A 26,550-nucleotide genomic window follows, 5' to 3' on the forward strand; every position below is an offset into this window, starting at 1 on the left:
CGTGCGAGATGCAAGTACTGGCAGAAAAGAAGAAATGGTGAGCATGGAGGATGAAGAGTGAGGGGCTGGTGAAAGGCTAAGCCTAAGCAGAGGAGAAGTGGTGGACCAGGACATCTTTCTACATTGGTGCTGCAGTGGTGGAGAAAAGCTCTGTCAATGTGTCAAATCTTTTCGTCCATTTGCTTCACCAAGGACAGATCACACAAAGACCCCTTTAACAGCTCATTTGGAAGTACAGAGATATGCTGGTCATTTGATGTAGGGCAGCCTACGTGGATATGTAAATGATATGTCAATTACAGATAGGGTTGCCAACTTTTAAATATCAAATAAGGGACACCGTGGCGTGCCAGAAGCACAGTGCACAACAAGCTGGGCATAGTGTAAAAATGCACTGTGTGTGACATTGCGGGTAACCATCAATTTTCATGATATTTGGTAGAATAAGGGACAAACCAATTTTGCTCATTATATGGGATGTGCCAGCTGAAATGGGACAGTTGGCAACACTAATTAAAGAATACCCATATGAGGTCCTATACAGGCCCAGACTGAGTGTCATGTTGTGCTGTTTTTCTGTTCCTGTCCCTGAATCCTGGTTTGTCCCTCCTGGGGACAACTCTGTTTCTGCCTTTCTGCTCCCAGCAATTCTCTGGACTCCAAAAAGAACACAGATTGGACATTTCAGTTTCTCACTCTTCCACTTCTTCAGCCGGTGAGTCACAGACAGTTGTTCTGTGTCTATGCTCTCTGTCTACCAGCTGTCAGAGCTAAAATATGTTTTCCATAAGCTTGCACACATTCTGCTTAGATTGTTCTTTGTCATTTTAGTTCTGTAGTCAAAGAGATGAAGATAAGGTCTTTCATGACTCTGTGAAAAGCCCCGGGCAGATATTATTTTTGGGCCTTGCCACCACACTGAACTGGAGCAAACACAGCATCTCACATTCTGTATGTTTATATGTATGTATCTCTCTCTCTCAGACACACACACACACAACCACAGACACACATATTATAATATGAACGCATATTTTCATGGAGAAAAAGCAAATTATTCCATAATTGACATCAACAGGTTCATTAGTATTTTGCACAAATACAGTCAGATATATATCATATTATATCAGTCTTCTTTTAATAATGTAGAAGATTATTGCATACAAAAGTATACCGTGTTTATTGCCCAAACATTAATAAACTATATGTAACACTGAAAAAGCTGACTGTAAGTCATGCTGTTATTATCACTGAGTGAATAGAGAGAGCATGAAACTAAACAGAAGCACACCAGTTTGTACTTTTTTGTGCTAAAATACAGTAATATGTCTACAGTTATTAATACAGATATTGTATTTCATAATGATGATGACCTATAACTCTTATACTTATTGGGTGTGTATGACACTTGGGTAGCAGAGGAGCAACAGTGGCTTCATAAAAAGCTTCATTTTGGGGTTGCTGTTACAGCTCTCCTCACTGATCTGTAAAGCAAAAAAGACAACAAGATTTCCAATTTGGAACAATAATATGAGCTAAAGAACAAGAATAAATCATCACATCATACTCCATCATGTCAGCATAAATACCTAGAGTGCTCCCTCATTTGACTTCAGAGTAAATTGCTTCATCAGCTGACACAAGACTTGATTTTCCTGTAATGGAGAGAAGTTTACTTAAAAGACTTGTGTAGTCTCATAACAACAACAACAACAACAACAAAAACAACAATAATTTTCTTAAACCACAGGTTAACAAAGTTTTCTTTATCACTGTTTTTATTAGTGATATAAACAAAAATGCACACACACACAAACAAACAGATTTACATTTTTAAATGTAATCATAAATCATTATAATAAATTATCCATGTCATCACTGTAAATGATTGCAGGCTTTACTCACCCTTGTTTGTCTTAGTATTTCCTTTATCCCAGCGGTTGACCTGAGCATACATTGGACTGTCCTCTAAGAGAGATATGAGATCTCAGCATACATTTGTGCAACACAAATATCACATACAGCTGATGGATCAACGGAAAAAGGTGGATGGAGGTAAACTATAAGAAATTTACAACGGTCTGAAGATAATCTCACAAGTGAAGAAAGAAAGTGCAAGTAGCTTGGACACAGCGGTACCTAAATATTACACATTTATTACATATATCTTTGCAAAAATGTGCAAAATCTTAACTTTAAAGCTCAAATACTAAAGATGACATATCTAACTTTTGCCTTCAACGTTTTATGCAAAAAATGTTAAGTGAGGATATAGTTAGATTTAATAATTATATTTTCATATTACCTAGAGCTCTTTTTAATTTGACTTGGGAGTAAACTGCTTCATTGTTTGATTCAGGACTTGATTTTCCTGTAAGTAGAAAGACAATTATTTAAACTTTTTCATATTCTCATAATTAAAATCAATAACTGTTTTTTATATCATAATTGTCCAAAAATTAGAAAATAAAACAGCACAAAAAAATAAATAAATAGAAAAAAACAAACAAAAAAAAAAACATGGGCTTTTTTTGCTGCATGGAAGAGAAATCAAATCAAAGTTTTATATAGACGCCTTGAAATATAAAATAAATTAATAATTAAAAAAAATTTAAAAAATGATTAGCCATTAGATATGAATGCACCTGATTTTACTTGTGCTGAAACAGAGAATGGAATTGATTCTTCGTCTTCTTCTTATTATTACTATTACTACTAATAAAAGTGCTTCCTAATGTGATTATTTATGCACTGCTACTGCTACACTGCTACAACAGTAATCTATAAGATATATTTTATACTTAAAAAAAAATCAATGTACTTGTACTTAGACGAACAATTCATATAAAAAAGATTATGTCAATTAAAAAAGATAAAAAAGAAGCTTTTATTAAATTATGTAAACTGTGAATAGAAATTGTAACATAAGAAGATTTACATCTTTATGATAAGAAACAGACTGAACAATACTGAGTGGAGATGATGGCAGACTTTGCTCACCTTTATTTTTCTTGGCTTTTTCTTTTTTGTGGTGGTTGATCTCAGCATACATCAGACTGTCCTCTAAAAGAGAAGTGATATTTATTCAGCAGAAATGTGATATGTAGCTATTCACTGAAGGGACAAGAGGTTGACTGAAACTGAAATGAAAATCAACTGTTGTCTTTATGTATGCTTAGCTGTCTTAGACAAAAGACATACAATGTGTTTTATATTTAAAGATATAGATAAGTTCTGGGTATGGTTGTAACATGGGGAGAGTTGTAACGCCACTAATCTCATCCTATCTATCTCAGGGATGAGATAGGAGTCATATGATGATTTCAGTTTTTACCCACTTCCATCCCTGATTTCACATGGTGCTTGTCAGGGTTGCAAGTGTATGCAGATTTTATTGAGAACAAACTGGTTGTGACATACAAAAGTTTTTTTGTTTTGTTTTTTGTAGCAAATTTGACCCATGCACAGCTACCAGTCTCCTTTTCTGGCCCTGGCAGCTACTGTAAAAATAGTGGATACATGATTATGATGATAGGACCATAGCTAGACTGGCCATCGGGCATACCGGGCATTTGCCCGGCGGGCCGATGGTCATTTTTCGTCTTTATGGGTTTTTTGTTGTTGTTTTTTTTTTGTAATGGTATAATCAGATGCTGGCAGATGTGTAAAAATGAGTCAGTTGTTTGGTGGTGGCTATGGCGGAGCTTCCACAGAGGCCAGCAGGTGGATGAGGGAAATGGGAGGCAGGAGGAGGAGAGACCGGAGGCGGCCACCGGTCCCAGTGTCAGGTGAACTGAACTTCAGGTAAGAAGTTATCACCTGCAGTCTATCTGGGTCAGATGTAAACCAAGTTCAGGTGTAGTTTATTTTCATTATGCTTACTTTTTACAGTCAGTTACAATAACTCGTACTGTGTACTAGCTAGCATGACAGAGTTTCGTCCCGTATTCAGAGAAAATATTACGCGTTTTGTATTGAGCTGAAAAGGAAGCGATTTGTTCCATACCTTAGCTGAAATTAAAAAGACACAAAGCTGGAGTTATTATGTGTCTTTGCTGTGCAGTTGCCTCTTCTTCTCTCATGCTCAGACCACACTCCACCACACAGACTTGCATTGTACTAACTTTTTACTAAGTGTCCGTTGTATTATGAAAGTTTGCTCTACTAAACTAATGTACACAGCCGCACATGCCAGGGTGTGTTTGAGATATGGTCAGTCACAGAGAAATAGAGACAAAAACTGTTCTTTTATTCCAATACATCACTTTTTTGAAGCACATTCTCTGGTGTCGACTGACACTTCTCCCCAGCATGTGTTACAACCCACCCTGATTGTGGAGTAGGTGATAACAAAGGAACACCATGTATTTAACATTAACACACAAGGTCTGTGGTATTCTTGCAGGGCTTTGAATGGTTGACATTTATAGGGAAAAAATGGGTAATTTGTGTAAAGGTTTGTGACCTCTAGCACAAAAATTAATTGTGTTATGGGTGCTGGAGCAAAATGTGTTACAACCATACCTGGTCTCCCCTAAAACACGCAAACTAACAAAACAAAAAAAAAAACCCAAAAAATATGGGGGAATATCTCTAAGAAACAGCTGGAAACCATTTCTAAAATCATACTTTAGATGCAATAAAAATAACATACTTTAAACAAAGTAGACTTCTTGTTTTTTGAATATGAATTTCCACATGTGCGCAAGATTCAACTCTAGTGATCAGTACTACTATACGCAATGACCGGATCACTGGATGAGACTGTTGTGACCTTACCTGCAGCTCCCATCTTTACATCAGAGTAAATGGCACTCTCCTCCGCTCTACGAAGCCTCCCTGTCACGATAATGAAATCCACAAAGGAAAAAAAAAAAAAAATTATATATATATATATGTATGTATATATATATATACATACATATATACATACTAGGGGTGCAACGATACTCGTAGCGATATTGAACCGTTCGATACAGTGCTTGCGGTTCGGTACGCATATGTATCGAACAATACAAATTTTTTTATTTATTTTATCAACTTTCCTTCTAACGATCCTGTCTGTGTTGAGCACTCAGTGGATCTGCGCTCGACAGTGCAGCCTAGGCGGAGCAGTCGAACGCAGATTCACTGAGCGCAGGGCAAGCTAGCCAGACAAGTTAAGCTCTCGTTGCAACATGGAAAATTGAACCTCCCCCACCCTCATTCAGATGTGGCATTTGGAACTATTTTGGTCTTCATGTGACGTATGACCCTGAAGGTAAGCACGTCATGGACTAAAGTAAAACAGTATGTTGGATGTGCCACGCAAAGCTCAATTACATTGGTGGGAACTAGTGTGTTAGCGCAGTTAGCTCGTTAACGTGTTGGCCGTCCAGCCCCAGGCAAAAGAGAAGTGGAAGCAGACAAAAACAAAAAGCAGGCATGCTACAAACTTTACCCGAGTCATTTAGACAGCCGTTAGCACATGATTCTCCTTATGGGGACCTAATATGTTGAATATAGCCCAGAAGAAGCATATAGTATAGTTTTTATTTTGGAAAGAGCCATTTCTCTGTAATAAACTCTCTTTTCCAAAGATGAGTGATTCCTCAATCAGATACAGGGCTCGCAAAATCGCTAGCCCCGGGACGTCGGGCTAGCGATTTTGCGGGCTATCATAGGAAGGAAAAATATATGTCAATGCTTTTGCATTCTTTCGGAAATGTAGCTGGGTAATTATGTCATTGGCATCGGTGAGCCACTGTCAATATGTGACATATTGAAATCGCGTTTGAATTTGCGCTTGTTTTTTGCTTTCACTTTGCAAACTGTGTATAGAGAGCGACAGCACTGATTGGTGAGTGACGATAATTTGCGCACCAATTCCTCTGACATCGTCTTATCAATCGTTAGCTTACTATGCAAACATGACAAGTGAAATCTCCCGCAGCAAGCTTAAACATTTGAGAGGTTGATCACACAGAGAATCGCTCAGCGTTATGTGAGTGCGTGTGTAAAAGCAGCAGGATATATATTTTAGTTCTGCTGAGCCAAATAAGACAGGTCAGGGTGAAGAAGTGACCACAAAACGGAAAAGTTTTGACAAATCAGACTATAAGGCAAAAAGAAAGTGCAGCTTTATGGTTTCATGGACAAAAGAATTTCTGTGGCTGCGATATGACGAGCTAAATAACCAGGGGTGCACATAAGTGGTCCACAGGTGCGCATTCGCTGTCAAAATAAAAAACGCGCACAAGATAAGAAGTTAATATTATATAATTATACAATATTATACTTTAATGTATAATATTGTAAAGGAAACAAAGCAGGAAACAAAACATCAATCAAAAAATTGCTCTCTTTTTTATTCGGGCTACTTAAATTTATTTTGGGCTACCAAAAACTGAAGAGTCCCTGCCCGAAGGGGTACCAGGGATTTTGAAATTTTGCGAGCCCTGAGATATATATATATATTTTTTTATTACTTTTTTGTTTCAGCAACATAAAATTTAAAAACTGTACTTTTTAGTTAAAATATATATTTATAATTTTAATAAATGACAAATTAAAAAGGCATGAACATTTTTTTTGTATCGAAAAGATATCAAACCGTGACAAGAAAGTATCGAACCGAACCGTGAATTTTGTGTATCGTTGCACCCCTAATACATACATATATACATATATATACACATATATACGTACACACACACATATATATATATACACACACACACACACACACACACACACACACACACATATATATACAGGGAGTGCAGAATTATTAGGCAAGTTGTATTTTTGAGGAATAATTTTATTATTGAACAACAACCATGTTCTCAATGAACCCAAAAAACTCATTAATATCAAAGCTGAATGTTTTTGGAAGTAGTTTTAGTTTGTTTTTAGTTTTAGCTATTTTAGGGGGATATCTGTGTGTGCAGGTGACTATTATTGTGCATAATTATTAGGCAACTTAACAAAAAACAAATATATACCCATTTCAATTATTTATTTTTACCAGTGAAACCAATATAACATCTCCACATTCACAAATATACATTTCTGACATTCAAAAACAAAACAAAAACAAATCAGCGACCAATATAGCCACCTTTCTTTGCAAGGACACTCAAAAGCCTGCCATCCATGGACTCTGTCAGTGTTTTGATCTGTTCACCATCAACATTGCGTGCAGCAGCAACCACAGCCTCCCAGACACTGTTCAGAGAGGTGTACTGTTTTCCCTCCTTGTAAATCTCACATTTGATGATGGACCACAGGTTCTCAATGGGGTCCAGATAAGGTGAACAAGGTGGCCATGTCATTAGTTTTTCTTCTTTTATACCTTTTCTTGCCAGCCACGCTGTGGAGTACTTGGACGCGTGTGATGGAGCATTGTCCTGCATGAAAATCATGTTTTTCTTGAAGGATGCAGACTTCTTCCTGTACCACTGCTTGAAGAAGGTGTCTTCCAGAAACTGGCAGTAGGACTGGGAGTTGAGCTTGACTCCATCCTCAACCCGAAAAGGCCCCACAAGCTCATCTTTGATGATACCAGCCCAAACCAGTACTCCACCTCCACCTTGCTGGCGTCTGAGTCGGACTGGAGCTCTCTGCCCTTTACCAATCCAGCCACGGGCCCATCCATCTGGCCCATCAAGACTCACTCTCATTTCATCAGTCCATAAAACCTTAGAAAAATCAGTCTTGAGATATTTCTTGGCCCAGTCTTGACGTTTCAGCTTGTGTGTCTTGTTCAGTGGTGGTCGTCTTTCAGCCTTTCTTACCTTGGCCATGTCTCTGAGTATTGCACACCTTGTGCTTTTGGGCACTCCAGTGATGTTGCAGCTCTGAAATATGGCCAAACTGGTGGCAAGTGGCATCTTGGCAGCTGCACGCTTGACTTTTCTCAGTTCATGGGCAGTTATTTTGCGACTTGGTTTTTCCACACGCTTCTTGCGACCCTGTTGACTATTTTGAATGAAACGCTTGATTGTTCGATGATCACGCTTCAGAAGCTTTGCAATTTTGAGACTGCTGCATCCCTCTGCAAGATATCTCACTATTTTTGACTTTTCTGAGCCTGTCAAGTCCTTCTTTTGACCCATTTTGCCAAAGGAAAGGACGTTGCCTAATAATTATGCACACCTGATATAGGGTGTTGATGTCATTAGACCACACCCCTTCTCATTACAGAGATGCACATCACCTAATATGCTTAATTGGTAGTAGGCTTTCGAGCCTATACAGCTTGGAGTAAGACAACATGCATGAAGAGGATGATGTGGACAAAATACTCATTTGCCTAATAATTATGCACCCCCTGTATATATATATATATATATATATATATATATATATATATATATATATATATATATATATATATACAGGGTGGGCCATTTATATGGATACACCGTAATAAAACGGGAATGGTTGGTGATATTAAAGTCCTTTTTGTGGCACATTAGTATATGTGAGGGGGCAAGATGGGTGGTGACCATGGTGGCCATTTAGAAGTCGGCCATCTTGGATGCAACTTTTGTTTTTTCAATAGGAAGAGGGCCATGTGACACATAAAACTTATTGGTAATGTCACAAGAAAAACAATGGTGTGCGTGGTTTCAACGTAACTTTATTCTTTCATGAGTTATTTACAAGTTTCTCTTTGTTCACAGCCATTGACATGTCGAGGAGGTTAACACGTGAGGAGCGGATCGAAATTGTGTTGATATCTGGTGAACGCAGTAACCGGGTCATTGCAGCAGATTTCAATGCAACACCCTACGAGACCACCCATCTTCCATGCTACAGTTAGCAAACTGCTTGCTCAGTTTTGTGAAACTGGTTCAGCGTTGGATTTGCCAAAATGTGGACGCAAGAAAACTGTCACTAATGAAGAAACATCAGTGGCTGTCCTAGCTTCACTCAGCAAGAGCCCACAGCGTAGCACTCGCCGCATGTCACTGGAGAGTGGCATTAGTCGAACATCCCTTCGGCGGATATTAGCTACTCACAAATGGCACCCTTACAAACTCCAGCTACCCTCAGTTCACGCAGAAGATTTTGTTCAGTGATGAGGCAAACTTTTATGTGAATGGTGAAGTTAACAAACAAAACCACCGCTATTGGTCTGACACTAACCCAGATTGGATGGATCCCTCCAAGACTGTTGGAACAACAAAAGTGATGGTCTGGTGTGGTATATGGGGTACAACGATAGTGGGTCCATTCTTCATCAAGGGAAACCTCAAGGCCACTGGATATTTGAAATTGCTACATGATGATGTGTGTCCCTCTTTATGCACTGAAGCTGGCACGTTCCCTGAGTTTTTCCAGCAAGATCGTGCACCACCAAATTATGGGTGCCAGGTCCGAGCATTCCTATTTGAACAGTTTCCTGGAAAGTGGATTGGTCGTCGTGGGCCAGTTGAATGGACCCCAAGGTCTCCCGATCTGACCCCCTTAGACTTTTATCTTTGGGGTCATCTGAAGGCAATTGTCTATGGTGTGAAGATGTGCAGCACCTGAAACTACGGATACTGGATGCCTGTGCTGGCATTTCTCCTGCGGTGTTGCTATTAGTGTGTGAAGAGTGGGAGAAGAGGGTTGCATTGACAATCCAACACAATGGGCAGCACATTGAACACATTTTAAAAGTGGTCAGAAACTTGTAAATAACTCATGACAGAATAAAGTTACGTTGAAACCAAGCACACCATTGTTTTTCTTGTGATATTACCAATAAGTCTGATGTGTCACATGGCCCTCTTCCTATTGAAAAAACAAAAGTTGTATACAAGATGGCCGACTTCTAAATGGCCACCATGGTCACCACCCATCTTGAGGAGTTTGCCCCCTCGCATATACTAATGTGCTACAAACAGGACTTTAATATCACCAACCATTCCCATTTTATTACGGTGTATCCATATAAATGGCCCACCCTGTATATACACATTCAAGTACAAACACTGAATGAGACTGTTGTGACTGTACCTGCAGCTCCTGTCTTCACATTAGCATAAACAGCACTCTGCTCTGGTTTTTGATGCTTCCCTGTTAAGATGATCGAATCCACAAAAGAAAAATAATTAATACGTTTTTAAACATTTCAAAAACATTTTTTCTACATTTTATATGTTTTGTGTACTCACACTTATTTCCAAAGTTTTCCAGTTCAATATTAGAGTAAATGACATCTCGGGGTTTATCTGCACCTAAAATGTTCATATTTTTGTTACACAATTGTAAACCAATGACAGCGTACCAGTTACCTTAAATTCTTTTATTGCATGTAGTCTGTTGGTTATTTAGATGTTTGTCCAACTGAATTTTGATAAATGTTCTTCAAAAAACTGCTGAGGACAAACTGAACCTACGTCATGTAAAGGTTAATGGAGATCGGGAAAGACCAGATGTGGGGAAGACAAGTGTCCTAGGGTCAGCTGTGGGGACAGTAGGGAGACCTCCACCCGTTGCTCCACCACCACAAGATGTTCCATGATTAATGGAGCAAAACATCAATGAAGGGTGGCTCCCAGCTGATGACCCTTCAGCTACCATGATGTAACCGTTGGAGGTGCAACAGGTAACAATGTGTAGCAGGTAACTTCCTGCCTGTGCTTCCTTCAAGGTCCCTGAATGGTTGACCCGGGTTTTGATGTTTTGCTTTCTCTGGTTTTCTAGTTTTCGATCATTCTTAGTTTCATAGTTCTGTATTTTGTATTGTTGACATTCTCGTTTTCTCGTATGATGTTATGTTTACATTACAGTTATCTGTCTATTTGGTTAATGAGAGGTTGTTTATCCCCTTGTGTTCTCACTCTGTTCTTTCTCTCTGGTCTCCATGTTTTGTCTACTGTCTGCATCAAGCTCGTGTGTCTTAGTCCAGGTCTCAGTGTCAGTCATTTCCTGTTTTATTTTGGTCTCTGTTCTCGTCTGTATCTTGGGTCTAGTTTTACATCCTCCATAGTCATTCTGTTAACCTCTTTTCCATTAGTAACTACTCAGGTCAGGTCACCATGGTTTTCAGGGTTTTCCATCAGGTCATAGTTCCTGTTTAGAGATGGACCGATCCGATATTACGTATCGGTATCGGTCCGATACTGACCTAAATTACTGGATCGGATATCGGAGAAAAATAAAAAATGTAATCCGATCCATTAAATATCACGAAAGCACCTCGCAAAACTTGCAACACGCCGTAACTCACCTCAGAACGTTAGCACGTCGGAGCCGTATGCGTCACGTGATAGAGCGGCTGTGGCATGCGGGACCTGTCGGTGGTCTGGATAGCATTTGGAGCTTCGCTAGCAACCCGGCATTTCATCTCCGACAAAGTTATCCCCAAGAGAAGTAAAGCAAGTGTGTAAGTCCATCTCTGAATGTTTGTAAAGCATTCCTGCGTTAAGCTTAACAAGCGACTGCCTCTTCTTGCTGCTACTTCAATCATGAAACTGCTTAATGATCAGCTGATCGGCTTTTCTGTCGCGAGTCCGTCTCTCTTGTTTGTTTTTGGCCCACTTTGCACCAGAAAGAGGAAACCAGCGGCTGAACAACAGCAGCACGTTTAAGCTTGATAAGCTGTTGTTAGAATTTATTTAATATTACTTTCTACACCAGGATCTTTTTCTACGTAGCTGACGCTGGTAACTGTGCAGGGGCGGATCTAGCAAAGTTTAGCCAGGGGGGCCGATAGGGCATTAACAGGGAAAAGGGGGTACAAAGACATACTTTTCTTTCTTATTCTCATTTAAAATGTCTAGCTTTTAATAAATAATTATCTGACACCCAAAGTTTTAATTTGATGTAAAAGGAATAGAAGTCAATTACTGTATATAGTGACTATTAAGTCTAATATATATACCCTAGTAAGCTATAGTACTTTTTCCTTTGGGACGGTACCATCTGTGCAGTCTGCAATTTTGTTGAAGAAAGATGTTGAATCTATTTAATATTTCTTGAAAAATAATTGATTTCTGTGCATTTTTTTTCACACTGCATCAAATTAAGGTTGATTACGTCGATTAAGCATCATGAGGTGGCGTGTGAGGGGTGGTTCCCTATTTTTTATTTATTTATTTTTGTTGTTGCTGGGAGTTGGAACCCTATTAGTTAGGTTGCTTAATATTTACGCTAAGTACTCTTTAAAATACCAGAATAGGGAGGATGGTGTAGGTTTAAGTTTATTAGATTGATCAGTATTGCTGAACTATGAAACATTTTTTTTGCATACAGGTATAACAGAATAGCTTTAGTGTAGTTGTTGTTTTAAACTTGAATATGAACTTATACAAAATGCAGCAAGATATTTAAAAAAACAGTTTTGTTGATTAAAAAACACTATATCGGATTCATATCGGTATCGGCAGATATCCAAATTTATGATATCGGTATCGGTATCGGACATAAAAAAGTGGTATCGTGCCATCTCTATTCCTGTTACCAGGTACTTTTTCAGTATTTACTCAGCCGGAGTTCCAGGCGACCCGAGGCGATCCCAAAATATGACGTCATCAGCCTGCATCCCACTGATTGGCTGGTCAGTGGCATCACTTGATGACTTATGAGAGTATTTCGTTGATGAAAATAAAAAGAGCCATTTTTGAAACCCAACAATGAGGAAAACAGCTGCAAAAGCAACATCATGGTCCCAGAGTGTGACGAAAATTCGCAGACTGAGCAGCAGGTTTATCATCGCCTCAACGTCCACCTTCATTGTAGTGTGTGTGAGACGCATACTAATTACGTCATAGGATGCTCAGCCACGTTGCTATTAGGACGACCACACACATTAGGTGGTACTTGATTGTAATAGAAAACCAATCAATACGATTTGAATAGTTGTGAGTTGATCCGAGTAGGTACTAATGGAAAAGGGGCATTAGTTATCACTGTGTTCCCACCTGTTTCCCATCATCTCATTATCCTGTGTTTTATAGACTGCCTCAATCTTCCTTTACTGTCACATCCTTCATCATAGTTTGTTTTAATAAGATTTGTAGAAATTTGGTTTCTTAGTTTTTGTTTTTGTTTTATTTGGATAACTTTCTAAGTTCTGTGATAAAGTTGTGTTTTAGTTTAGTAACTGTGACAAATACTCAATGAAATGTCAATACTACTACTACTAATACTATGACTATGACTACTACTACTACTACTAATAATAATAATTATAATAATAAAAACAGAAAAGAGGCTCTTACACTTGGACTGTCTGCAGCGATACAACAAGAGCAGGAGAATAATAATGAGAGAGACTCCACAAACCAGTCCAACAATCATCCACACAGGAGATGAAGAGCTGTCAGCTCCTGACACAGTCACGTAACAAAAAACAGAAATTAATTAATAAATTATAATCTTATGAATAAATACATTTATAAAATAGAGCCAAGTGACTTTAAGAATTAAATCAGACAATCTAATGTTCCTTCTCAGTCATTGGTTTATAAAACTCCATCGCATGTTTTGATCCTGCTCACCTTTAACTGACATCCAGCTCTGTGCTGACTCTCTTCCTGAGTACTGACACTTGTAGAAACCTTCATCAGACTTTGACACTGCAGAGATCTTCAGCTCCCCTCGGGGATCATTTTGAATAAGTTTGTCATTGTGATAGAAAAACACATTGGAAAGTATTTTTTGTGTTCTCAAACTGCAGCTCAGACTAACAGAAGCTCCCTCAGTCACAGGATGAACAGGACTCACCAGGATAGGACCATTACCATCATCTGTGACACAATCACACACAATTGTTTCAGTCACATCAGCTGGTGCACACTTTTAGAAAAAGCTGACAAACAATAATAAGAACAGATTGTACAAATGCTTTTCATCATGAAGATCTGATCTTGTGTATTTAAAAACTGCTGTATGTGTTTTATTTTTCCACATGAAATGACTTCACACACAGCAAAGGTGGGACAAAAGTTCATGTCACGTCTAAATCATTAACAACCAAGAAGTAAATGTATAATAACATACTCTGTACAGTGATGTTGACTGCACTGCTGAACTCTCCTGATCCAGACTCACACCAGTACACTGCAGTATCTGACTTTGATGTGTTGATGTCACATGTGGATCCAGTCATTCTCCTACAGTCAGAGAGTCGGCCGTCCTCAGAGAACTTCCTCACTCTCCACTCAGTGAAGTTTCCCTCACAGGTCAGTGAGACAGAGTCAGAGGTGAAGTGTTGCACTCTGTCAGGACTCACTGTGAGAGACGCTGCTGAATGAACATCTGGAAACAACATGCAGTGAAGAGACAAAGCTCACAGATTTTAGAATTTTTTTTATTTTTATTTTTTTAATGGCAACGATTACCTATCTCCTTATCTGTCAGGGTTTTCCTCATATTTGTCAGAGCCGTTAACTAGTTAGCATTCTCTCTTTATCTTTTTTTTTTTAAATTTCGTATTTTTGGCTGTTTTATCTATACATGCACTTTTATCTAAGTGAAAATAATTACAATTAATAAACACAAAGCTTCTTACTTTTTTTGATAGTGACAGTGTAGAGAGACAGGAAAGCAGGGAGAGTGAAAGGGGAAGACAAACAGCAAAGGGACACAGGTCGGACTGCTGCCTAGCCATACGGCATATAGGGTCACCTACTTATTTCACTGAGCTAAACATTAAACAAGTTTTAAATAAAGACTTTAATCACAATCAGAAATGAAAAGATTCAATTCTCCTTTGGGTGACCTTTGGAGGTAAACAACAGCTGCACTGGTTACAATAGAAACAAGCTGACCTGCAGACCAGACAAACTTTGGTTGACTGTGATCAGTGTGATACTCTGGGTCTCCTCTTCCAGCTCTGCACACATATCCTGCTGTGTGTGTCTGTCCATGAATGATGTAGGAGTCCTGTGCAGTCCCACTGCCATCAGGTAGCAGCTCATAACTGGAGGATTTCTCTGATAGATCAGGAACAGCTTTATACCAGTAGAAGCTCCATCCTGCAGACGGATGTTCAACCTCACAGTTCAGAGTTACTGAGGCTCCAGGACTCAGCCATGATGGAGACACAGTGAGGACAGGACGGGGTTCATCTGTTCAACAAAGATTTTCTCTCAATCTTTCGTCTCTTAACTCTGAATTCAATGTCACTAAAATGTTGACTCACAAATATTTATGATGAACTTTAAGAGTGAGACTATCTAAACATGTCAAATATCTCAACATGTACTAATAAAAACACATTTTTACAAACTGTTTCTATTTCCAGGTTAAATGAACTATGACTCTACTTACTGTCAGAAACTGTCAGTGTGACTGAATCACTCCACTCTGTTGTTTCATGCTGTGAACTTTTCATTCTGCCCTTACAGCGATAGTTTCCACTGTTGGATGATGAAGCAGATCTAATCCTGTATTCATTTTGATTTGGACCTTTTATCATGCTGTTTGTTTCCCACTCATAATCCCACTCAGTGTCTCCTCCATGGATCTCACATCTGACAGTGATCGTCTCTCCTCTGTATATCTCAGACCAGTTTGGATACAGAGTCACAACAGGCCTGATTGGGACTGTATTCAGGAAATGAACAAGTGAATGACAAAAGGGGTCAATTTCCATCAGATACTTTTCATCAGGTAGTGATTTGGGGTTCATTAACTTTGAACTCACCAGTTTTCCCAATCCTGACTGACTGGCTGTCCTCTGTGTAGTAAACTGGATCTCCTCTTCCTCCTCTGCACCTGTAGAGTCCTTCCTGTGAGACACTGATTTGTCCATTTGAGTGGAAAACTGCATCTTGTGTGGTCAGGGCTTCAGAGGATTTCTCATCTCTGTACCAGTAGTATTTCCATCCAGATGATGATGATGGGCTCACAGAGCAGGTCAGGGTCACACTGCCCCCTACTGGAACAGCTGTGTTATCAGCTCTCAGTTTGGCCTTTGGTTTATCTGCAGTTCAGTTTAGAAAAAGAACAAAAGTCAATGACTGAATCAAACCAGTTGAAATAACTTGGTGGAAATATGGAAATAATAAATATCACATAACTTTAATGGTGAAGCTGCAACAAACTGTACAACTATCACACAAATACAACACTAATCTTTCATATTTAATTTGCTGCATTTCTAAGTTAAAAACACACATGAGGAACAATCAGAGGATTTAATGTTTCTTAGTGGATGTGGTGGAGCAGCTGAGACAGATCCAGCATTTGTTCTGCATTTCATCTTTCATGTATTAGAGCTGCACAGCAGAGAAGTTACTCTCATATGTTTTGTTCTCTTCACTGTGAATAAAAAGCTGCTGTTCAGGTTTTTGTTGTTGGAATAAAAACTAAACATTTTACTGACCAACATGAAAGACAGTTATAAAGCTGTAAGAAAGAAGAAGTGCTTTTTCCTTATTTAGATACTCTGGATGAAAGATCTTACATGATACAGTCAGTGTGATGATATCACTCCACTCTGAAAAGAAATAGTCCCTTCTGCCCCGGCAGCTGTATCCTCCACTGTCAGACTCAGTAGCTCTGATGATTCTGTATTCATTGGATGTTGGATGTGTGTTTAACTTGGCTGCTCTCCATTCATACGTCCACTGAGCTCCTTCACCTCCCTGAATCTCACATCTGACAGTGACTGTCTCACCGCTGTATATCTGAGTCCAGGATGGCTGCAGGGTCACAGTGGGCTTACTGGGAACTGTTCACAGACAAATATCCAGTTAGACACAAATAGAAACATTAAAATTCTAATGTTTAAAACATGAGAGTGTGAAAAACAAATCAACCTCAAACAGGCTACAGGGTTAAACCACACCTCGGGCCAGTCTGACCACTGATAACTGTTTTTGATCACGGCCACATCCCACTTTGCAAAATTTCTACAATCAGCACAAAGACAGTGAAAACCAGGCCACAGGCAGGACGGCTTCATCAGGATGCACTGAGATATTCTCAAACACCCTGACCTGTAGCTGGTTTTTGATAGCATACTGTGCTACATGAAGAACTGTATAGCACAGCTGCACAGTAGCACAGAGGAAATAGCTCCACAGGGTTATACAGGTCACCCAGAGGATAGTCGGCCATCCTTTGCCCTCACTTGAAGAACTGCACAGCTCCCGCAGTCTCAGGAACACAAAGAAAATCCTTCAGGATCCATCTCACCCAGGTCATGCACTGTGTGAACGTCTACCTTCAGGCAGACATTTCAGAGCCATAAAGACAAAAACTAACAAACTAAGGAACAGCTTTGATCCCTCAGCCATCACCATGCTGAACACTGAACAATCAGATCCAACACAACTCTCATATACAGTGTTTACATTGTTACAGCACAGTCTCGTGTTTACACCTGCAGGTACGGCTGGTATTTACATCAACACTGTAACACAGAAACATTTGTTTTGTTGTTTGTTATTAAAACAAAATCTGAAACTTTTCACTGCAAGATCTCATTTTTCTTTGGAATTTGAACTTTTGTAGCTAAAACACATTTTTTAAAGGTCTGAATTGTTTTGTTGATGTTTTTTGGAGAGCACATTCTCTGTGAGGGTGAGTCCTTAGTCTCACAATTTTGGACTTAAATCAAAAACAAAGTTGAATAAATGTTTCTATTTTCCCACCTCTCCAAGTAATCTTAATGAGCAGAAAACTTATCTGAGGGTTAATAAACTCACAGCTATATGACCTCTCAGTCTGGTAGAAATAAAATAATTAAACTCACGAGTTTCTGTAACTGTGACGTCACTGCTGTCCTCTGTGTAGTAAACTGGATCTCCTCTCCCTCCTCTGCAGTGGTACAGACCTCCTTGTGAGACACTAATAACTCTGTTGGCTTCATTTCCTCTCATGAGCTGAGCTTTAGAAGAGACTGAATCACGTCTGAACCAGTCAAACTTCCAGCCAGCAGAGCCCTCCACAGAGCAGCTCAGTGTCACACTGCCCCCTGCTGGTATGACTGAACTTTGTGCTGTCAGTGTGGCTCTGGGTTTACTTGCTGCTGAAGAAACAAAATAAGTAAAACATTAAAACATAATCAAGGATAAACTTGCTACAGCACTGATCACACGTTAAACATTCACTGATTAATTTATCTACAAACACAAACAGTAATTAGTAATCCTGCATGTAGTGATGGGAGTAGAGAACTGGATTACAGCATACAGGATGAGAGTGATGGTAAAGTGGAAACTGTTCTAGGACAGAAACAAATGCATTCAAATAATCACCTGTTAACACAACTTTGGCTCTTTAAAGCACAGCATGCTAACGCTAAGCTAGCCAAGAACCCAGAGTGACGTTAAAGCTGAGTGAATGCTGACCCCAGACCAGCACTGTGAGAAATGAGTTGTGATTTACAGTAAAGCTGCTGCTGAAATTCAACAGGTAACAAACTAATGAGCAGTCAGGCTGCAGCTCCGTTTCTACCTGTTCAAGTTTCTACAGTAAAATCACCATGACGACCGCTTTAAAGTCTCTTTGTGCTGATTTTGTGTAAGAACTTTTTTGCTTTAATTTTTTTGAGAAATGATCCCAACAAAGAGGGGAAATACCTCCAACATGCACAAACATTTGACCACGAAGCCTCTAACTAATCTGCATGAATGTCTTTGATATTCTGCTTAGAGATGGTGGCGACTCTCAAAGTGGAGCCAATGAGAATCAATAAATTCTTATCCATTCCCATCCCTACCTGCATGTGACACATTAGGCTGTTTAACAAACTAAAGATTTCACTGATTTATCATTCTCTTATCAAACTGTCATCTCTGCACATTCCTCTTTAAACTGCTGATATTTTAAGAGCCTCCATGGTGTCTCTCCTTTCTGTTTGCACAGTGAGAAAAACTGTTGTCCTGAGCTGCCTGCAGACAGCTGGATCATTGTTGGAGTTTTCCTGTTAAGACAGATGTAAACATGAAAACATTAAATGTCAGCATGAATCATGGTCCAACTCACATGAAACTGTCAGTGTGAAGGCATCACTCCATCCTGTTAAGAGATAGTCACTGCTACCCCGACATCTGTAGTCTCCACTGTGGGACACTGAAACTCTGCTGATCCTGTATTCACTGGATGTTGGAGGGCTGTTTGTGTTGGGTGCTGTCCATTCATATTTCCACACCTTTCCTTCACCTCCCTGAATCTCACATCTGAGAGTGATTGTCTCACCAGTGAATATCTGAGACCAGCTGTGCTGCAGATTCACAGCAGCCCAAACTTTCCCTAACAAACAAATAAACACAAATATTAAAATGAAAAAATAATAAATCAATTGTTACTTCAGTTTAATCATGATGTTTCGTTTTATTTCACAACAAAATTTCACCCTCACCTTGTTTCTGAATTGTAACTGCAGCACTGTCCTCTGTGGAGAAAACTGGATGTCCTCTCCCTCCTCTGCAGTAATAGATGCCTCCTCCTGAAATACTGATCGTGTGCTCTGATGTTCCAGCTCCTATTTTCTGAGCTCCAGAAAACTCTGAATCACGTCTGAACCAGTCAAACTTCCAGCCAGCAGAGCCCTCCACAGAGCAGCTCAGTGTCACACTGCCCCCTGCTGGTATGACTGAACTTTGTGCTGTCAGTGTGGCTCTGGGTTTACTTGCTGTTGTAGTTACAGGAAAGACAAACATCAGACTGTCAGTTGCTTCAGGAAAAACTTTGTCATATAACAAATAAAGATTTTAAAGAGAAAGTAAAAAATTCAAGAATCATTTTAGAAATATGCAATTTGTTGTTTTTTTCAGTAAGTGCTTAATAGTAATGATCAAACTTTACACATTCACTCAGTCATTTAGCTTCTAGCACCAAACAGAAAACATTTACCTGCATGTGACACATTAGACGGTCTTCATGCACAACTACACTACAGATTCCCTCTGACTTATTCTTCATCTATTCAAAGACAAATGTTACAAATACAAAGTACTTTATCCATGTTTAATCCATGGTCAGTTTGTTTGTGTCCTCTCTACTTTTCCCTTTAATAATAGTCTAAAATCACACTACACTGAATGGTGTCTGTTATTGTTCGAGCACCGTGACCATCGCTGACATGGTTCCAACATCAAGTTCAGGTAGTTTTCTATGATGTAATTTTGAATAATGTAAACACCTTATTTACAGAGGAAAACTGAACAATCAGAGAGGCTGACAGACTCCAATGAAGCCTCCAATAAAATAAAACCACACAGGAGTCCTTTGATTTTAATTCAGCTAAAGATGGAGTTTGTGTTCCTCATGAGACCAAACTTGCCAAAATGTGAAAAACCTGTGGAGGGTCTTGTTTAACGCTGCCACTGCAGCTCGTCTAACATCTGATTGGTTACCATGTAGAGTAAGTCAGCACAGATCAATACTAGACAATCGACTGCGATGAACTGGTGGTACTGTGGACGTGGGGCAGCCAGGTATCCCAGAATGCATTTCAATTCACAAGCAGCAACTATAGTGTTATCGAGTATAAGTAAAGTTGTAAAATACCCTGTTTGTCTGTCACCAAGTGTACTTTTTTAATCCATACTCAGTTTGTTGCTGACGGATTGTTCTGAGCTCTCGATGCCACAAAGCACGACTCCAGTCACACAGTTTAACACCCACACTGAGTGAACACTGGACATAATTCACTGAGGTTGTATCTGCGGGGTGATGTTTATTTCATTGATTTATTTAATGCTGATTAAATCAGTTTGACTCAGATTAAAGTTTCATAACTGCACAGTGTTGCTGAAGTTTAATGTCTGACTGGAGCGCTTGTTGAACTGAAACATTCATTTGCTTTTTCTATGATGTTCACATGTGTTACATGTTTTTAACCATTAATTTTGAATTAAAACTAACATTAAAAATATTTTTATACAAGAAGAAAAGAAATAATTTCTACCCTGAGAAGAAACGTCTGAACCAGCATGTTGATGCTGTTCATGGACACTGAAGACTGCAGCCTGTCCACAAATGGTTAAATGATCAGTTTTGTAATATAAACAAAAACTGTCTGTTATCATGTTTGAAAGTTACTAGAATAAAAAATTAATAAATTAACATCTGATTTGTGATTTTATTTAATAGGCAGATGACTCATTTCCCAATTAAAGGTTAGATTAACACAATAAGTAATTTGAAATAATCTGGATGAAAGATCTTACATGATACAGTCAGTGTGATGATATCACTCCACTCTGAGAAGAAATAGTCCCTTCTGCCCCGGCAGCTGTATCCTCCACTGTCAGACTCAGTAGCTCTGATGATTCTGTATTCATTGGATGTTGGAGGTGTGTTTAACTTGGCTGCTCTCCATTCATACGTCCACTGAGCTCCTTCACCTCCCTGAATCTCACATCTGACAGTGACTGTCTCACCGCTGTATATCTGAGTCCAGGATGGCTGCAGGGTCACAGTGGGCTTACTGGGAACTGTTCACAGGAAAATATCCAGTTAGAGACAAATAGAAACATGAAGTCATTTTGAAGCCTGATTTTCTTTTTGCTGTTGTTCAGAGGAGAAAGATTTACTGCATCCTGGTGACACTTTGACTGTAAATGAAGCTGGATTTAAAAATCAGTGTTTACATTTATTTACCGTGTGGTACACGTGTGTGGTGGCCCACTGGTGTATCTGACTCACACAGCCTGTTCATCCACACACTCCACATTTATAAAGTGATCTACAAATCCTAACATTACAGCTAACAGCTGCATTTTCCCTTTGAAGAACCACTTACAGCTACAGAGACAGGGAGTGAAGGTGGACAGTATATCCTTGTTTTTATGGCAACAAATTTACCTTGAAAGTGGTACAACTGTGTATAATATGATTCACAAGCAGAAAGTAAGATTTACAGATGTGTGCAGTGATTTGTGTGCAACTTTCCAGTTCACACAAACTATTGTACAAATGTGTCGACACAAACCTGAGTAACTGCTGATCATTGAGGCACAAATTTTAACGTCCAGATTGTTTTTCAGATTTCTTTCTTTAAAATTCATCGTCCATAATTCAGAGATGATAATAAATATACTTAATACAATACAAGATGTCTTAATAAGAAGAAGAGCTTTTTTACCTTTTAAGAACTTTTTAACAAAAACTTTAAAGAGGAGAAAAACAGCACAGGCCTGTGCAGGCCTACTTTAAATAAAGCATCATTCTGCAGGTCTGTTTGAGTTCAGAATAAGTAAATAAAATGTAGCTGTGGTCCAATAATTGTAAAATAAGAAGAATAATCATGAAAACTATTTGTATATAATTATGTCTTCAGTCCATTTCAATGAGCGATCATCTTCTGTTGTTTTCATGCAGCCACGGGCAGCCCTGAGTATAAAATACATCAGCTCAGGGTCGAAAACATAAAGATATTTATTGCACAATAACAGCATATCTGGTGATAATACACAGCTCACAACACCTTAAATACATGTGGACGAATCACCTGACACGCACAGATCACGTCTCGTGCCCACGTGGGGTTTTGAGTCTAATTTAACTGCCAGCTTCACACAGATCCACAAATGTGAGCTGCTTTCAAGCCACAAATCATTGCTTGTTGATCATGTTGTGTGTGTTTGTAATACTTTCAACACAAATTTGTCTCCTTATGGAAAGCAGACTTTGTCGTGTTGACGTGAGTGTCAGAACGGCAGGTTTATCTCCAGATCCACGGCTCTGACCCACGGAGACCTCTGGCTGATGCTCAGTGTTCTGAGTTTGGCTCGTAGCTGCTAACTAGCTTTCTGCTCTGGGTCAACTTATGGCAAAGTGCAGAGATGGAGAGAGGCGTGGGAAGGTCACAGCAGCACACTTTTTTCCTCTGGAGGCGGTGAACACAGTGAACAGCTGGATGCTAACATGTGGCTCACAGCTGGGCCTGTCAGACTCTCTCTGGCTGCAGTAGCTGCTGCTATAAACACACTTTTCTTTTTCTCACTCTGTAAACTTCCTCCTGCAGATGTTGGGGATGTTGTGTGGGACTTTTATTTTTCATTTTTTTCACCCAAAGCTTGCGGGAGCCACAGCTGAGGGGCGGAAGAGCCGCGGGTTACCGACCCTGATCTGACCTGATGTTAGCTGAGCTGTTGATGACCTCGGATGACAACATGTTCAGGATTAACCTTTATTTTTGTTTGTTTGTTTGTTTGTTTAATGGCTCTGTGGCTTAATACATGTAGTCTTTCATGTCCACTTAAAGTCAGTTTAAGGTGAAGAAGCATTTAAAGAGAGAGGCCAAAAATATTTAATACAATACAATTTAAAGACTAACAGCAGCTAATGAGCAATAAATGTGCAGGTTTTTTTTGGAGTTGATGCCACAATGTTTATTTTTACATTTGTATGAAACACATGAGAAACTTAAATAACAGAAAGTTTAAAACTCACAAATCTCCACAACTGTGACGTCACTGCTGTCCTCTGTGTAGTAAACTGGATCTCCTCTCCCTCCTCTGCAGTGGTACAGACCTCCTTGTGAGACACTAATAACTCCGTTTGCTTCATTTCCTCTCATGAGCTGAGCTTTAGAAGAGACTGAATCATGTCTGAACCAGTCAAACTTCCAGCCAGCAGAGCCCTCCACAGAGCAGCTCAGTGTTACACTGCCCCCTGCTGCTATGACTGAACTTTGTGCTGTCAGTGTGGCTCTGGGTTTACTTGCTGTTGAAGAAACAAAACCATTAAAAAAATTAAATCATCATAAAGAATACATTTCTTACAGCACTAATCACACTTTAAACATTCACAGAGTAATTAAAAAAAAATTAGTTTCCCTGCATGTGACACATTAGACTGTCTAACAAACTAAAGATTTCACTGATTTATCATTCTCTTATCAAACTGTCATCTCTGTACATTCCTCTTTAAACTGCTGATATTTTAAGAGCCTCCATGGTGTCTCTCCTTTCTGTTTGCACAGTGAGAAAAACTGTTGTCCTGAGCTGCCTGCAGACAGCTGGATCATTGTTGGAGTTTTCCTGTTAAGACAGATGTAAACATGAAAACATTAAATGTCAGCATGAATCATGGTCCAACTCACATGAAACTGTCAGTCTGAAGGCATCACTCCATCCTGTTAAGAGATAGTCACTGCTACCCCGACATCTGTAGTCTCCACTGTGGGACACTGAAACTCTGCTGATCCTGTATTCACTGGATGTTGGAGGGCTGTTTGTGTTGGGTGCTGTCCATTCATATTTCCACACCTTTCCTTCACCTCCCTGAATCTCACATCTGAGAGTGATTGTCTCACCAGTGAATATCTGAGACCAGCTGTGCTGCAGTTTCACAGCAGCCCAAACTTTCCCTAACAAACAAATAAACACAAATATTAAACTGAAAAAATCATAAATCAATTGTTACTTCAGTTTAATCATGATGTTTCGTTTTATTTCACAACAAAATTTCACCCTCACCTTGTTTCTGAATTGTAACTGCAGCACTGTCCTCTGTGGAGAAAACTGGATCTCCTCTCCCTCCTCTGCAGTAATAGATGCCTCCTTCTGAAATACTGATAGTGTGCTCTGATCTTCCAGCTCCTATTTTCTGACCTCCAGAAAACTGTGAATCACGTCTGAACCAGTCAAACTTCCAGCCAGCAGAGCCCTCCACAGAGCAGCTCAGTGTCACACTGCCCCCTGCTGGTATGACTGAACTGTGTGCTGTCAGTGTGGCTCTGGGTTTACTTGCTATTGATGTTACAGGAAAGACAAACATCAGACTGTCAGTTGCTTTAGGAAAAACTTTGTTATATAACAAATAAAGATTTCAACATAAAAACTCAATAGTAATTTAAAAAAATCCAATTTATTTTTATTAATTTACAATTTATATATTTTTTTAAATTCAGTAAGTGCTTAATAGGTCACGACCCTGGATGATGGGTTAAGAAGATGGATGGAGTTCAATAATAGATCTCAGGTTTCTCAGGTAGGTCGGTCCCTGATCTCAGTGTGATCATCACACTTGATGCAAACAGGCACCAACAGCACAAAAACAAAAAGTGACTTCAAAGCAAATTTGATGAGAATCAACAACTGGCAGCAGCACACATGAGGACAGCACAGGTATCTCAGCTAACTGTTAGCCAGCTAGAGAGCCAGGAGCTAACGCTGGATGTATATAACATGATGAAAACTTTATCAGAGTGAATCAAGAATCAGGTGAGACTGTTTTTATGCTCTGTCACCAAACTGTACTCCTAAATGCAGAGACAGGTGAACTATACACTGTTAGCTGATCTGAGGCCAGTTGATTGTGGTCGCTCTTATTATCAGATTTTTTGTTAATCTGTTTTTTATTTAAATGTTTGTTTTAAGGATCATGATCACATAAATATATATGCATAAAGATGCATAACCAGTGCACAGTCAGCAGCATTTATCAGTCATAATTCACACAGATGTTTTTCATACTGTATGCTATCCCCGACCCCAACCAGGGCTGTGATGTGATAACAGAACTCTTCTCTGTTGATGATCAGCCTTTTCTTTTTTCAGCATCTGTATTTCCATCGTCAGACAGCAGCTCTGCTCATTCTGTGTTTATTGATCATGTTTGTTCCACAACTTCAAATAAATTATAAAAACAAAATAATTGTGTCATAATTCTGAGCTGCAGTGGTGGAAACTACACATGTGCAGGTACTGAAGAAACTGAGATCATCACATCTGTGTTTAATGTTTGTTACGATTTTCTCTGATTTTGTTACTAAACTAAAACAAAGAACAATATGACTCAATGAAATGTGTCCAACTTACATGATACAGTCAGTGTGATGATGTCACTGCAGACTGAAAGACTCATGGTGCAGCAGCTGTATCCTCCACTGTCAGACTCAGTAGCTCTGCTGATTCTGTATTCAGATGTTTGAGGTCTGATTAACTTGTCTTCTCTCCATACAAACAGCGACTGACTTCCTTCACATCTGACAGCGACTGTCTCACTGCTGTGTATCTGAGGCCAGGATGGTTCGAGGATCACGGTGGGCTTATTGAGAACTGTTCACATAAACACATCAAGTTAGAGATTGATGGAAGCATAAAGTCATTTTGAAGCTGAGCTGATTTTTATTGCTGCTGTTAAGAGTCAAAAGATTTACTGCATCCTGGTGACATTTGGACTTGAAAACAATAAGATGTGTTTTTATGAAACAAATTAAAGCAGTTAATTAATATTCTGAGTAAAACCACAGAGTGACTGCACAGACCTGCAGGATTTAACTCACTCACTGTTTATAAACCCATTTAGTATCTTAAATAAAACGATGCACAAACAGAGAGACAGGATGCGATTTAAAATGGTGCATGAAATATAAAATATAAAATATCAGAGCAAAATTATTCATATTTGATAAATATGAAGAAAGGAAAATGAACCATTTCTCACCTTCAGCATTAACGTAGAAGAGAGAACCGAGCACTAAAGTAAAGATTAAACATCATCAGGATCAAACTGACAGAAAATCAAACTCAAAATGGACAAAAGTGGTTTTTAAAGATTAATTTTCACATGACGCAGTTACTGCTCATCAAAATATTTCCGTGCATAAAACACTATTAATATATGAACTTGTACACAGCAATGAGTCAAGTGCAACAAGCAGCG

The 26,550-nt window shown here is 39.1% G+C and overlaps 2 protein-coding genes across 2 annotated transcripts; both read right to left on the bottom strand.

Annotated features, from left to right (window-relative positions):
• Window positions 1–1,190: 1,190 nt before the first annotated feature.
• Window positions 1,191–14,101, bottom strand: LOC146579899 (uncharacterized). Its single transcript, XM_085265650.1, has 11 exons — window positions 13,978–14,101; window positions 13,476–13,724; window positions 13,197–13,304; window positions 10,146–10,208; window positions 9,988–10,047; window positions 4,780–4,839; window positions 3,001–3,063; window positions 2,306–2,371; window positions 1,906–1,968; window positions 1,590–1,655; window positions 1,191–1,484 (listed from the first exon to the last, which is right to left on the bottom strand). The coding sequence occupies exons 1-10, from the start codon at window positions 14,084–14,086 to the stop codon at window positions 1,603–1,605; spliced, it is 894 nt and encodes a 297-aa protein (XP_085121776.1). The 5' UTR covers window positions 14,087–14,101; the 3' UTR covers window positions 1,191–1,484; window positions 1,590–1,602.
• A 1,140-nt stretch (window positions 14,102–15,241) lies between these two features.
• Window positions 15,242–26,060, bottom strand: LOC146579900 (basement membrane-specific heparan sulfate proteoglycan core protein-like). Its single transcript, XM_085268024.1, has 11 exons — window positions 26,045–26,060; window positions 25,704–25,943; window positions 24,360–24,632; window positions 23,980–24,244; window positions 23,328–23,600; window positions 21,105–21,364; window positions 19,292–19,564; window positions 18,916–19,176; window positions 17,677–17,953; window positions 15,626–15,882; window positions 15,242–15,525 (listed from the first exon to the last, which is right to left on the bottom strand). The coding sequence occupies exons 1-11, from the start codon at window positions 26,058–26,060 to the stop codon at window positions 15,242–15,244; spliced, it is 2,679 nt and encodes an 892-aa protein (XP_085124150.1).
• Between the last annotated feature and the right edge of the window lie 490 nt (window positions 26,061–26,550).

Source organism: Mchenga conophoros, linkage group LG3, assembly GCF_057382185.1.
Source record: "Mchenga conophoros isolate Kocher_MC1m ecotype Shallow Benthic linkage group LG3, M_conophoros_male_GT1.1, whole genome shotgun sequence".
Taxonomy (NCBI): Eukaryota; Metazoa; Chordata; class Actinopteri; order Cichliformes; family Cichlidae; genus Mchenga; species Mchenga conophoros.

Excerpts from the sequence above, each read along its gene's own strand:
- LOC146579900 (XM_085268024.1), bottom strand. Across the intron at positions 17,954-18,915 it reads CTTCACACTGACAGTTTCAT|CAAGTAAACCCAGAGCCACA; the intron begins GTGAGTTGGACC and ends TTTCTTCAGCAG. Across the intron at positions 15,526-15,625 it reads AGTCAGGATTGGGAAAACTG|TCCCAATCAGGCCTGTTGTG; the intron begins GTGAGTTCAAAG and ends TCCTGAATACAG.
- LOC146579899 (XM_085265650.1), bottom strand. The coding sequence starts at position 14,086 with ATGACTGGATCCACATGTGACATCAACACATCAAAGTCAGATACTGCA. Across the intron at positions 13,725-13,977 it reads AGTCAACATCACTGTACAGA|ATGATGGTAATGGTCCTATC; the intron begins GTATGTTATTAT and ends ATTGTGTCACAG. Across the intron at positions 10,209-13,196 it reads TCGCTGCAGACAGTCCAAGT|GTGCAGATAAACCCCGAGAT; the intron begins GTAAGAGCCTCT and ends TGAACATTTTAG.